Source organism: Coturnix japonica, chromosome 1 (assembly GCF_001577835.2).
Source record: "Coturnix japonica isolate 7356 chromosome 1, Coturnix japonica 2.1, whole genome shotgun sequence".
Classification (NCBI taxonomy): domain Eukaryota; kingdom Metazoa; phylum Chordata; class Aves; order Galliformes; family Phasianidae; genus Coturnix; species Coturnix japonica.
Genome location: NC_029516.1, coordinates 102,374,999 through 102,390,527, shown reverse-complemented (window position 1 = coordinate 102,390,527; position 15,529 = coordinate 102,374,999). Strand labels below are relative to the sequence as shown.

The following is a 15,529-nucleotide window of genomic DNA, read 5'->3' as shown; positions in this document are numbered from 1 at the left end:
CAGTTCCCTTCTGACTCATAAAAATACTTTCTCTGTACACAGCCCTTGATGTATGGCAGCAATTACTCTCTACAATTCCTGGTATTTTTGAGCCTCTGAATTTACCTTGAGCCTCTGTATGGTAATGAAGCATCTCACCAGCCTCCTCCTGTTGACTGTTTTCAAAGAAAGTTGCAACTTCCCCTTCTCTCCAAAAGGTTTTCTCTCTCACAGTTTATTTTTTTTAAAGAGGTCTATTACAACTTTAGAAGAGGACAATATTTTTCTGCAGACCATTGCTGCTAGGGCAATAGAATCTCATTTTCAAATTCAGTCATCCTGTCCAACCAAAGAATTTTTACATATTCTTGTCTAGGAAACTTTTTTTTCAAAGCTGACACACCATTCTGCTTGTATGCTTTTCATGAATTTGAGAGCAACTCACTTTCACTGGAAGTCATAACACTTTCAATACTTAATACTTACAGGTAAATTGATGCACACACACTAAGACAGTAACCCAACAGAACCATCTAGCAAATGCTGAAAGGAAATACTGCCAGCCTTAATTCCAAAGACAACATGAACAGAAACAGCAACTGAGAAAATCTAACACAACAGGTCAAAACACACAAAGATAAAAACTTAATAAGGATTTTATTATGTGTTCAATGAGTAATAAGGAACAGGGACTTACCTCATTGGTTTGTTAGGTGCAAATACTATATTAAAGATCAGTTTCATAATTCCAGATTCTGCATCCCGTTCTCTTTGAATCAGATGCACACCAACTAGAGGTTCAAGCTGAGATTTAATTTCATCTGATTGATACTGTAATTCATACTGAAATTCCACCGTTGCAGAGAAACCTAAATGATACAAGGGAAAATGATCAATCTGTGTGCACTCAAACATCACACAGATGGACATATTGTAGTTACAACTTGGCCTTTTGTTATTAAAAAATGACGAATAAGTGAAACTAGTAATTACTCAGAACATGACTGATGTGCTTCTGACTGCATAAAAAAAAAAATTGCTATGTCATATAGAAAGCTATATAGGATCTGGAAAAAGAGAAGTTGAAAAACTTAAGAAAAGTAAACAATGAAAGCAACACTATCCTGGTTACCACTTCTGTGTTACAGAGAGGTATTTCTATTTTACCAGGCAGACATGAATCACAAGAATTTGATACTATTTTCAAGCAATGACATTGAGATAATCTCAAAAATAAATTCTCAGTAAGAACATCTGTGCCACTGATGACTGCCAACCTGATAAATATGGTACAGAAAAACAGAAAAGGTGCCACTATCAGCCTCTACTCTCATTCTCTGTACCAGCTATGAAAAGTAGTTATGCATAATAATAAACAACTAAGCTTCTTGAATCAAACACCTCTTTCTGATGTAATAAAGTGGTATTTAGTATAGAACACTAATTTGTGCACAGAAGGAAACAATACTATGAAAAAAAGAATCTCAGATTTCTAATCTATTTAAAAGTTGCACATGTTCTACAAATAAAAATCTTTCAACATTATCATCATATCTTACAGAAGATTTCATTTAATTTTGACTACATATTTCAGGGCCTATTTTGAATGTGCACAGCTTAGTACAATGGGCTGAGCAAAACTCCTGCTTACAGATTGCTTTAGAGGATTGCTTATAGTCAGCTCCAAAGTTGATTCCCACAGCCTTCTAATTTGGAATCCTAAAATTCCGACAACATGCCCCCCAGTGTTCTAAAGTAACTGGCTGATGTGGTCGCCACTCTACATCAAATTTGAAAAGTTATGGCAGCAAGGAGAAGTCTCTGGGGGCTGGAAAAAGGGAAACATGACTCTCATTTTCAAGAGAGGGAAAGGAAGACTTAAGAAACTACAGGCCAGAGAGTCTCATGACCATGCCTGGAAAGACCATGGAGTAGATCCTTCTGGGAGATGTTAGCATACATGTGAGATGAGGAGGTGATATGAGACAACCAGTGTAGCTTCACCAAGGGCAGATTGTGCCTGAAAAATCTGGTGGTCTACAAAGGAGAGATGGCAGTGGTGGACATTGGATTTCACCTACCTCGACTTGTGCAAGGCCTTTGACATGGTCATACATCACATTTTTATCTCTGAATGGGAGAGAGATGGATTTGAACAGTACTATTTGGTGGATAAAGAACTCGTTGTATGGACACAGACAGATTGTAGTCAGTGGCTCTATATTCAGGTGAGGATGGTCACAAGTGGTGTCCCACAGGGGCCTTTCCTGGGGCTAGTGTTCTTCAACATTTTTATCAGTGACACAGCTACTGACAGCGCTCAAGGCCAGGTTGGATGGGGCCCTGGACATCCTGAGCTGGTGGGGGCAGCCCTGCCCACAGCAGGGGTTGGAACTAGATGATCTTTAAGGTCCCTTCCAACCCAAACCATTCTGTGATACTAAGATTTACGCTTGATCTAAAAGTTTCACAGATGTAAGCAAGTTACTAATAGCACAGAGGATTAGCAGTCACAGTACATACATACTGAGTACTGAATATACAGGATCCCCTGCATGAATCCGTCTGTTACAAGAGTATTTTATAGCAATAAAAGTTCTGGTTATTATGGAAATAAATATGAATGTTTTTCTCACAGTTTACAACATTCCTGGGATCATCCTCTATTGTTCCATTTGTTGTTTATCTTTCTGAAAAATATGTTTATACCATGCATCTGAATTTCAGCACAGCCCAAGGCTTAGAGTAGTCATGCTAGACAAATGTCAAAATGCAAAGATTTAGACATAAAAATTAATTTTTATGGGAGAGAAAAAATGACATAATTTGGAGCATCCTGCAGTTGGAAAATTATAACTGTTTTGTAGATAGATCTTTCAGCACTTATCACACAGCATAGCTCTGGAGAAAGTATATTTTATAATTTAAGTACTAGGAAAAAAATATAAACTGCATGGTGGTTTTAGCATTCAAAGTTATTTATGCATGGCACCTTTTAGTCATGTGTAATTAAATATTTCTATTTTTTCTGCTCCAGTTTATTTTCTAATCTGTTATATGCCCTTGTCAAGCATTTAAAGTATCTTAATACTTACAACACCTAAGGAAAAAATATGAATTTATAGTTTCAATATTTGAAAGTTTTGAAGGAGCACAGATCTAGTTTAAAACAGAAAAAAAACATAATTCATCATAAAACCATAATTCATATTTCATCAGCTGCAGACTCTGAAAGCTACCATATTATCATACCCTCAGAAGCCCCTGTGAATGAGTTACGTTTCATTCTAGAGAATTCCATAATACTCATGCTGCCTAAACAAACATAGAATCATAGAATCATAAGGTTGGAAAGGACCTGCAAGATCACCCAGTCCAACCGTCCTCCCATTGCCATTGCTACCACAAGCCACTGAACCATCTCTTGTACCTCCTCATCCAGACGTGTCTTGAATACTGCCAGGGATGGTGACTCCACCTCCCTGGGCAGCCATTCCAGCACCTGACCACTCTCTAAGAGAAAAAGTTGTTCCTTATGTCTAATCTAAACCTCCTCTGGTGCAACTTGCAGCCATTTCCTTAGGTCCCGTTTGTTGCCTGGAAGAACAGGCCAAACCCCTCCCTATCACAACATGCAGTAAATAGAGGGGGGAAAAAAAAAAAAAAAAAAAAAAAAAAGGAGACTCATGGCTAAAAATTTGTCCAAATTTTCAAATGTTCTGAGTTATGTTGGTTCTCAGAATTTCCAATTTTAATTAAAAATTGTGAAACAAGTAAAATATTGGAGGCAGAACTATAATTTTTAAAGTAATGCTGATATAAAGAAACATTGTTTCAATATTCCTCAAAGCATTAGCTTAACACTTTGTGTACCAGGAATTCATAGAATCAAATTCATTTAGGTTGGAAAAAGCCTTTAAGATCATCAAGACCCACAACCAACTTAATACCACCAAGTTTATCACTAACCCAGTGCCACATCCACAGTTGTCTTACATGGATGGCAAATCTACCACTTTCCTGGGCAGCCTATTCCAATGCTGAACCATGCTTTCCATAAAGAACTGTTATCTTTCAAAAACCATTTTAGTGTAGTTAACTGTTTTCTGTTTTTATCTAATTCAAACTGTAAAATAAATATGCAGATATAGAGCACATTCCAATAAGTCCATCTCTACACTGAAAATAGTTGTAGGAAGAATTTTATCTACATTTGATTAAATAACAAAATACTCATCAATTCAAATACCTAGAAGATGTAACATGCTATTTATATAAGGCTGGTTATGGAAATTACATCCTCATATATCCCAAAGGATATTATATATCATTCCAGTAAATATATATATATATATATACATATATATTTTAAAAGAGTAAGAATATTTGAATAATTATTAAGATTAATTTCTTAAAGTATTATTAATGTTTTGCTTTGAAAAGCAATTAATCTCAATTTTCAGCTGTTTTGCTTTCTGTAAATGAAGATTTCCAAAAGTAGTATGTATTAGGCAACACTGGCAGCTCTGTCAGAATTACTGAAGTAGATCTGTTTGAAAATCAGTAGATTTTTGAATTATATACTTCCATGATTTGCCTGTAACTTATAAGTGTTAGTCATGCAAGAGTCAGTGTTCAGGATTTTTTAAACTAGCTTCTAAGAAGAGGACATGAAATAGACCGCTTCTTTTTAATTTTCTGACTCTTAAGAATGGTAGCGTGGAAAACCAGAACTCTGAGCAGATAATCAGGAATAATCTGAATTCTTTCCTAAAACTGAATCCTCACTACTATAATGATTCAGTGTAGAACTAGTAGATATATTTCACATACTTAAAAATAAAAAGCCTAGTATGCTCATATATTAAGAATCTTAGTAACTGAACTTATGTTCCGGTCACAAAGGCATTAATGTCCCTAATATCCGTATAAGATTCCATGAACAGCACACAGGATATTTCTGACCTGGAATAGAGTTTCACCATGTCATTACAGCTTTTCATACCTCCCTCTTATTCCTGAGAAAGTGAGTAAGTGTTTGACCTCGCTGGAGAAAGTTCATTCTATAATGTAGTTTCTGATTCTATAAAGGCACTGTGCTATGAGGCTATAGTCTTTTGTGGATATCTACAGGAGATATTGCTGCCTGAGCTCTTTGCAAATAATGCTTAACCTGCAACAGACTTGTTAAAAAAAAAATGACAAGGCAGAGGAGCATCCTAAGGAACACCCATGAGACAGAAGGAAATTAAAAGGGTGAGGTATAAAGGTTCAGACTGAAAAGAAAATGATTGCCTCTGACATTGTGGGCCAGCGTAATAATATAGGAGGTATTACCCCCATATTTTTGCTTCAGAGATTTGTTAGGGCAGATTAGCCAATCAGTTTCTGTTTGTTACCTCAGACCCCCTTCCCTCCCCCTTTTCCTGGGTATCATGAGTGGAAAAGAAAAAATAAAAAGAAGTAACACCAGGAAGAATTGAATTGTTTCTCATTTAATATTAGAGTTACTGTTTTTGCTCTTCTGTGAGGATGAATGAGTATTTTAGGAATATTTTACAATTGGTCTGGTTTGCTGCAAGCATTGAATGTTTTAACTGAGTGTGATTTTACCTTCGTGTTAGAAAGTAATTCTAAGTTGCATGATGTTTTCCATTCCTAAAATTGAAAGATTTGAACATTTCAATTAAAAAGTTTGAAGTTGCTTGATGATAGTTTACAGTTTCTTTTTTAATCAGCAAATTTTATTTTTCTAGGTATACTAAACAATGTGGACTGTTTCTCATGTGAGAAAAAACATGCTATTTTTTTTTTTAATGGACTTAGGTAACCTGTTACATTACAATCACATAAGTGCAATTCCATTTGAAGATCTTAATCAAAGTATCTGTGTATTATTTTAGTTATTTTCTATTGATTCTGATGTGCAAAAAAAAATTTAGAAAATCTAACATTTGTAAATGTAAATGAAAATTTATATTTTCTTGTTTTACAATCAAATGATAATTTACAAGCATCCACTACAGCTGTTCCTTCCTCCAGGTATTACTCCAGGTATTCACTCAAGAAATCTCATATAGTACTATCTTCTGCATATTAACAACTCACACCAATCCTTTGAAGTCAATGTATGTAAGGATAGGAGGTATTAAATATAGCTTAAGCAGCTTCAGATCACCCAAGAAAGGTATTGGTCACAGTCCAGTAAAAAAAAAAGAACGAGTAGCTCATCCCTTTCAAAGGTTCAGGATTCTCTAGAATCTCCCAGAGCAGACAGTTATCAAGAAGAGATGCTTCCCTTTTTGGCTGCCAGCCCTTACATGAATTTAGGGAGGGGTAGACTCAAGATCTAGTTTTCAGTCACACAGGTGAATTGCATGTGCCTGTACTCCCAGGGCTGGTTGCTGGCTGTGATCCTTCACCAAGTGCTCAATCACTGGTTCAGGCTGTGACCAAACAGTTCCCATGCAGTGAGCCTACACTTTTATTTTAGAAAGCAAAACAATGCATTGAGTCTCATGTGTGCTTCACTCATAAATAAACAAAAATTGCATATCTTATAAAATAATCGAATTATACTTCCATTTCTATTCCACTACTCTGTTCTTTGACTTCATCTAGTTCCCTGTTTTCCAGAGGGAATTGTCATCCTTAGCAACCAGGTAATCCATAAATCTTCCTATCATGTGCTGGTTTGCCTTCTCATCATTTGCATTTTGCTTTTACTAACAGCTTTCTCCAATCTATTAATCCAGAACAATCAATTTGTTTTTCTTTCCTATGCTTCTAACAGAGTAAAAAAAAAACCAGTGCACAATCTCATTCATAAAACTCATTTATATAATTCCTTCAGCTCCTAACACCATTTCAGAAATAATTCCACAATTATTCTCATAATAGAGAGATGGCTTAAGTTATATATAAAACCATTTTCAGTATTATTATCTTCTTCATATTGCTTTCTGAATTCACTTCCCACATGTTATCAGCAATTATATTAAAAACAGTCTAGATGATATGAGGATAGTTTCTCTCCACCTATACTGGTATTTTTCTACAATACAATGATAAGTTTATTTGATAATAGCAAATTTCATTGAAATTATTTCAGGTGAGCTTCTTGATCTGGACCTGTCATGTAAAAATGGAATACAAAATGGAATATTTACTGGAATACATAGTACTGGCCAACATGAAATCTTGCTACAGTGGAAAACATTTTTTAATATGCTTGAAGGTGTTCTTCCTCTGTCTCAAAGAGCTGGTCTAGTGAAACTGAAGAAAATGAAGGATTTCTGTAAATCCTAAATGAGATTCAGTACTTTAGGAGGTTTTGAATACTAGGTAATTGTCATAAAACTGTAGAGAATACCTACATATATATATTTCTATGTGTATATTTCTGTTTTTAGATGGTGAAACAAAGAGTACTCTCCATAAAATGTATACCAATATACTTTATGAACTGGCATATCTGGAAAATGTCATTTGACCTCTAGGTGCAAGTAGAGGTTGCACTGATTATTGTTCATCTGATTACAGGTCAGTATAGCTGCAAAACTTGCACATAACACGAAAAACTCACTTCTGGAGCCTAGACAGTACTGTTCACCAGAAACTAAATCACATGAAACTTTCCCAGAAATGATAACCCAGGAACAAAGATTAAACTTTAAGATATGAGTACTATGAACAAATAAAGATCAGGTAAGTTAATTATAAACACTCAGCTCTAATTGCCCAGCTCATGTGAAAAACTTAAGTAGGTGTAATTCCTCAGCAGGTACTGTCATTGTATACTCCATATGCTCTCAACATACTGAAGTTTGGTTGCTTAGAAACATGCTTTCTGTAACTGATATCTTGTAAATGATTCTTTTCTTTTATACAATGCTGTGGAAAATAAAGCACTGTTTTCCAGTGAATGTGTAGAGTACACAAGAAAACATATTTTATCAGAGAAAAAAGAAGAACTTCTACACTTGTATGAATGAATTTACATCTTAAATAAGGCTTAGTGAAAAAAAATAACAACTATATCTAAAAAGAAAACTAAAATAATATAAACACATGTATTTAATACAATTGAAACTTATTTTTAAAAGGGTATAACATCGTTACTATGTCTAAAGTATCAACTTTATATTACTTTATCACTGGAACATTGCTGACTTCCAAACAACAAATTCAATCATTTCAACTTCACAGTGGTTAGACTGTCCCTTCTTAATGAAGAAATTATTTTCTATTTATTTCAAATGATATCTTCTGGAACGGGTGAAATTTAATTTCTTTAACAGAAGGTATATACTTAAAGATTTTTCACTTCCCAAGAACTGTCAGACAATTTGAATACTGAACTACAGCAGTAGCTGGTTAAATCTGATCTGCCAGGAATTATCTGGATATAAGAAGTGCTTACTACACGTAAACCTTGATGAATCACTCTTTCAGGAAAAAAAAAACAAAAAACAAAAAACAAAAAAAAACACAAAAAAACAGAAGATAACTATATTGCCAGCCTGTTATCGTATGGATTTGCACTTTTGTTTACCTTACTAGTGGCAGACTGCAGAAAACTCAGATACTACCATTAAATCCAACTCCTACTAGGCATTAAATTCATATAGCAGTAATGACAGGTCAATAAAAATCACCAGTTACAAATGATCTTCAACCTATGTTTTCAAGCATTTTATTACTGGACTATTTGCTTAAAAAAATGCAGTGATGTCCCAAATCAATGAGTTGCAGTACGTGCTTAAGCCAGCATTATAAACATGAAATATGGGTCCCATTAGTAAAATAAGCACTACACTTCATAAATCTGCAAGTCCTTTAAAATGTTGTCTCAGCTTCTTGAATATATGTTATTCTTGTCAATTTGGAGGCCACCAGTTTGGAAAGAAATAGCTGAGGTATGCTTAACATGGCCTACTCAAATGTTACAAGTTAATAAAAAGCTAAGTCTGTCTGCTATTCTATTGTAAAAAAAGAAAAAAACCACAGAATTGTGGAATTATAGAATCACAGACTGGTCTGGGTTGGAAGGGACATGAAAGCTGCGGGCACCAGCTGAGCCCACCAGCTCAGGCTGCCCAGAGCCCCATCCAGCCTGGCCTTGAGCACCTCCAGTGATGGGGCACCACAGCTTCTCTGGGCAGCTGTGTTCAAGAGAAAATTCTCTAAAGTGAACCAGCATGCGACCTATTTTGGATACATCACTGTTCTCACAAGGTCAAATAATGTCACATTGATAACATTTACAACTATGCAAAATGAGACCTTTGCTTCTTTTTATTTTACTGGATTGATCACTAGTGCTTTTAAATATGGCAAGGTACGATTTTGCTTTGACAACAGACACTCCTAGATACTGCAACATGAGCAATTATAAAGTTTAACTAAGTAACCAGTAAGTATACTTTGTGCACAATTTCAGATCCCCTCCTTTATTAAAAATATTCCCCCAAAATCTGTTTAATGTAACAAAGTGGAGAGTGATTGCAGATCTAAAACCACACTGGCTAGTAAAGGGGAGTGGGACCATGGCTGCATGAAAATCATCACCTATATGAAGGATGTAAAACATCTAGATCCACATTTTGCAGTTTCACTTTTCCATAATTCTTTGGCAGGGAAGTTACTCTAACACAGTATTCCTGTAAAGTAACCATTGGTCTAGGCTCTAAAGATAACTCAAATGGTACAGATGATACACAAAAGACAAGTCTCAAACTGAAACCTAACACATTGCAATCATAGCAACTTCTGTACTGTTTTACCACCTTTCTCTCTTGACAAAGATGGAATGAGTTGAACTCCCTTTCCTTCANGTTGCTAACAACTTAGAGTTGTTTAAATCGGTACACAAGAAACAACTGAAACATCCAAGATACTTTTTCCAATTCTGATATAACATTTTTTCTTAAAATAAACAAGATTGCTCTGATCTAAAAATCACATGTAGGTTAAGACTGAAAGGTGAAATAATTACTGAAAACATTGTATTATGATGCATAACTTATCACTGTAAAAATTAATGCCAGTACACAGACATATGAACAGAAATAACAGGCATGCAGCAGTAACTAGCATTCTTTTCTTATTACTTTGTAGTACACTTATACTACATATCATCCTCTTTCAAAATGAGGCATGATATGAGAAGCTGGCATATCTCTGAAGAAATTGATTTTCACTGTGTCCTCAGCTGATTAACAGTAAGTGGAAGGTATCTTTTTATAAAGCTTTATTGCTTCTTTCGAACAGAACCTCTTCCTTCAATCCATTTTGCTGCAGATATTGGCCTGCTGGTAGGAATGCATCTTACAAACAGGGACAGCCTGCAGATATATAGTGCCTTGTAATGCTTACACCAATGTATTTTTGCTGGCTTTAGATATTGTGAAAGCTATTCCTTTTTAAAGAAGAGATGGTACGTGTGCAAGCCTCCCATCCAAGACAGATACAAAAACAAAAACAAAAAAACAAAACAAAACAAAACAAAAACAAAAAACAAAAAAACCCCACAACTGTTATATGAATGCCTTATATTTGCAACATGGTAGAAATATGGACAGAGAGAAAAAAATTTTAATACCCAACTCTTGTCATAGCATTTCTATATTAATTGAAATACTTACCATATGTTAGTTGTTATTAAAATAACATGATAACTAAGCTATTTATTCTTACCATAAGTGCCTTGAACAACTTCTCGGATGTTGGATGGTTTATTTCCAATGACCTTTTCAGAATTTCTTGTGGTAAATGTGGCAGTTGCACCAGGAATGACACCAGTTAGCGGCACTTCCACTTCTTTTACTACTCTCTCCCTGGCTTGACAACGTACCACAGCTACAGAAAAGCAAGAATCTGTTATTTGTGAATTATCAGCAACTTGATTCAAACAACAAAAAAATTAAACATAGAAGTTAAATGTTGTTGGAGAATGATGGAATTCCAGTAAAAGCCAGGCTAAGTAAAACCTTTTTCCCTTCTCAGAGTTGGTTCAGAACAGCACTTGCTAATTTTGCTCTTTCTTCCAATCATGAAAAATATCTCCTGTGTGCTTCCTTTGCAAACAGAAGTTGCAACATATTTTCATATATATTCCAATGAGAAAGGAAGACTAAAATGAAAATAAGGAAGGAATTTAAAAGTTAAATTAAACAATATTATTTCCTGCTTTTGTTAATTTAAGAACATCAGTGTTCAAAATTCAGTTTTTAATGAACCATGACAGAATCTTGGCATGAGTTTCTCTTTGAAGCATGATGGACCTTATTCCAATCCAGTTAATGATTATAAACTACGTATTCAATAATATGTCTCTTTTCATTAGATGTAGCTGTTTTACCTTATACACTAAATTTTATAAAGCTTAATTTAATATCTATTGTTGATGCTTCTTTCAGTTCTCAGTGGCACAGGAAGAGGAGAAAATCAGATTCAAGAACTGAAAAAAATATATATTTTCCTCCAGAAAAAAATTAGAATCTTCCAGAGGTATTAATAGCAACATAAAAAGAATAGCTGATAACAAACTTCTCAGTTTCAAGGTCTACATTTTATTTTATTCAGAGTTATAGCTAGGAAAACCGTACAATTCTTTTTGTATTATTAAAAATCTAGATTTTTTTTTCTGGCAACAAGGTAGTATGCAATGACTCATCATCCCTAATTTTTATGTAAGGAAGAATTCAGAATTAGTAATTTATCTAAACAACCAACATAATTATATCCAATGATTCTTTAAAAAGTAACTCTGAACTTCATATCACAATTTTATGATAAATAATTCAGAATGAACTCATGTTAACTTATAATGTCCTGTGTTTAAAAAAGAGCAACAAATCCCTTATGCCAGGACACTGTTTATTTAGCTTCAATTTGTGGTTATGGAGTTTTTTTCGCTACCACTAATTAGAAAATATATTACCGCGTATTCTATTCAAGCGATTTCATTCATGTAGAAAATACAACAAAACTTTTCTTTTTTATTGGCCTTCCCCTGAGTGACAGGGTTTAAGTGAGATCTGTAAAGTTCTTCTAAATGGTTCCATGAGGGAAAACTAGAGAAAGAATGTAAAATGTACCTTTTATTCTGAGATGTGTAATATTTATGAATAAGGGTACACTGTCTGTATTACTCCTGTTTACCTGATATATCATTAAATACTGTGTCTATACCAGACTCTCTTTCACGGTTCATCTTACTACCAGAAAAGAATATATACTTTCTTTTTCATAACTAAGTAATATTTATGGATAAAAATTAGTTCCCTTTGGAATCTGTCTTGACAAGTACCTGAGCAACAAAATCTAATGATACCTGCTTTGAGCAGAGTGTTGGATTAGATGACCTCTGGTGGCACTTCGCAATCTAAATTCTATGCTACTTTGAATTTGCAAGAAATAGAAATATATATGCATATATATATATAAAGAAAAAGCAAAAAAGCGGTTGTTTTTCCATTTGTAATTTCTATTATTTAAGCTAGCCAGTGTGTGATCCTTAAACAAATTAAATTGACAGTAAAAGCAGCAGTTTTCCTTAAGTCATCCCTGTATTTTAACCTGCCTACTGTGAAAAGGCATTTTTTCCAGTTTCCTTAAGAAAAGTTGGTAAAAGAGAAGGCAATAATAAATTGGTATAAAATTGTCCTTTGTCTACAACATGAGTTGAAGTTTCAAGCTTTTGGTTGCAAAGGTGGTTTACAATTTGTATGCTTCACAATTTCTATGTTTCACAATTCTGGGGTTATACATTTAAAAAAATGGTGCATCAAATCTAGAAACACTTACTTACTATTCTCAGAGTAAATAAATAACAATAAATATCCTATGAGTACATCAGTCATCTTTTATTCAAAGTCTAGTTCTCTGGAGCAAGTGGAAAACCTACTCCTAATTTATATCAGTCTAGTTTTGGTTAAAGAGTAAAATGCAAAACAGTGGACATCTAACCTGTAATCTCACTTCAGGGGTATCTTGGGCAGATAAGTAGAAACGTACCCTTGTGTCAATATCTTGTTTTATTTACAGTTCTCTAACTTAGAATTAATTGGGATAACAAAGGGCAGAAGCCTTAAGAATTCCATCTGCTCCTGGTTCCTTTTAGCCATAATAAAAACAAAACAAATCTTTTCCTTTGTAGGCTGGGAAAGGAGATTTCATTTTTCAAATTTGCTTTTATCTTTTTTAAGAATGTGGTAAAGTACTACCACAAATTCTCATAATCAAATGTGTGTGATTTCAGAAATTAATTTCCTTGCATTTACTGTTCAAGTTTTTTATTAATTACCTACCTGGCTCTAAGTTCTGATGAGGTGCTTCAGGTATTCCATGAATTGGATAGGTCCAGAGTATTCCCTGAATACCCCCATCCTCTGATATAGTAACACTATTTGGAGAATAAGTGAACAGTATCAGTATGGAAAATATGGAAGACTATAACCATAATACTATCATCATGATTGAATATTGAGATTTTTTTTTTCTCCAAAGCAATCTGGAGTTAAGAGATGCTGCACGTGTGAGACTCCTTTTTATTGTACACTGTAAGCAATAAGCTAAACATATCTTACAAAAATATGGAATAAGGTCCAACCATTTCAGAAAAGTCATAACTTACATCCACATGCCTTTGGTTATGTTAGTATCTGACTATATGATCTCTTATGCCATATCTACACTGATGCAAAGTTTATGTATTACATAAAAATGTCCACAGTAGAACAACTATTAGTGAAAAATTAGAGGCCACTAAGAGCTTTCCTTTGCTTAGTATCCAAAACTACACTGACAGTTAGTACTTTGCATTATGTAAAGTACACACTTTACAGGATACATTAAAAGCTCACATTGGATGCCTACTGCCCTCAAAATCAGACACTTGACTCCCCTTTGGGAGTTACACACAAATATCTAAAGGAGAAAATGATGACAGGATTGAGTACCTTCAACTACTTTTTTGCTTCCCATTAAAATAAATTACCTCTTTAAGTCATTATTTAATTCAGCAGAATCCTCATAAGGCCAGTTCTCACCATTTTCCTTCATTACATGAATTACCATCACAGCTTCATACATTTTCATTGTATCTGGTATGAAGAACACTGGGATGTCCAGTTTTTCTTTTGGAGCTAACCGGTTTCCTGTAGAACAGAATAGATTGTTACAGTATTTTGGAAATTTTGAAAATATTTAAATCACTTTATTCACATATTTGCTTTACTTTTTTCTTTTAGGTACAATATTTAATGTTTCAGAGTACTGTTTTCTTCTCCCCATGACAGTAAATTGCATTTTACACTGCTCTCGCTACAGTAAAATCTCATCTTAAAGTATCATTTGTGGTCCTCATGTAAGAACACATTTCACTAGAGAAATGTGAGAGAAAAAGAGAAGAGTTTACATAAATTGTAGTATGGCTTTTAAAAAAGAAATAAAGAAAAAAAAACAAAAACAACAACAACAAAAAAAAAAAACCTTTAGAATTCTACTTATAAAACTTTTTTGAAAAGAGAAGACTCTGAAGGCTCAAAACAAAACAAGCAGGATAAAGCGAACTTCCCACATTTAATATTCAGAGATTATATGTATAATATGTAAGTAAATCCCATGATTTTCTAGGGTCTAAGTCATGTTTTTTTGAACTTTGGTGGGTTGCAATGCAGGCACATAACACTGTATTAAAGAAAGATGAATCCAAAAGTAATTTTAGGACATAATTAAAATACATTTGAAAGAGCTGATATTACTGCTGTAGAAGCCATAGATATTGTGTGCTATTTTTCATTTGATTGACATTTCTTATAATGAAAAACGAACAATCACAAAAACACATATGCCATCTATAAAGGTGACCTGACACATTCTGTAACAACAAAAAAAAAACATTTCCCAATGGCTTGCTGGTCTTCCAAGTGTCAGAATATCAAACTCGGGGTATGTTCCAGCAATAAAGTTATAGATAGATAAATTCCATAAATTAGAACAAGAATATCATGAAGTCTTTTCATTATCAATCTGTTAAAGAATTGTTGAAATTTCATGGAACTGACAATAATATATATATATATTATATACTATATATACTATATATACTATTTCAGTATAAATCTGGAAGACCAACTAAGTAGATCCTGTTTGTCTAAGAACATCATGTATCCTGCTAGAATTACCTAGAAAGTATCCTCTCTCCATGCCCTCTACTGTGGTGCCTTTGAGTTACAAACAAAACATTGATGTTGCATCAGCATCACAGTAATTAGAAAATATACGAAAAGGAGCTGCTCAAGCTAATTTTTGTTCTATAAAGTTTTGCCAGGATGGTTTGCAACTAACAACAATAAAAAGCCTTTCAGAGGGTATAAAGTAGAACAGGGTATTACTAATACCATTTGCAACTATTTTAACCCAACAAATAGAACAGACTGTAAACTGATATTTTGCTGCATTACACATATATTGCATATACTGTTTGAACAGCAGCTTAATTACGCCTGCTACAGGACACAGTGATATTTTAACAGTAAATTTT

General features: G+C 34.0%; 1 protein-coding gene across 4 annotated transcripts in view; it reads right to left on the bottom strand.

Moving 5' to 3' along the window:
* The window catches only part of CFAP47 (cilia and flagella associated protein 47), a 223,632-nt gene that overhangs the window by 18,797 nt on the left and 189,306 nt on the right, over positions 1-15,529 (bottom strand). For all 4 annotated transcript variants that reach the window (XM_015884388.2, XM_015884397.2, XM_032449378.1 and 1 more), the window contains 4 exons: positions 13,982-14,141; positions 13,293-13,387; positions 10,678-10,839; positions 677-848 (listed from right to left, as the gene is read on the bottom strand). In XM_015884388.2, coding sequence (XP_015739874.1) covers positions 677-848; positions 10,678-10,839; positions 13,293-13,387; positions 13,982-14,141 — 589 coding nt within the window. The remainder of the gene's footprint in view (positions 1-676; positions 849-10,677; positions 10,840-13,292; positions 13,388-13,981; positions 14,142-15,529) is intronic.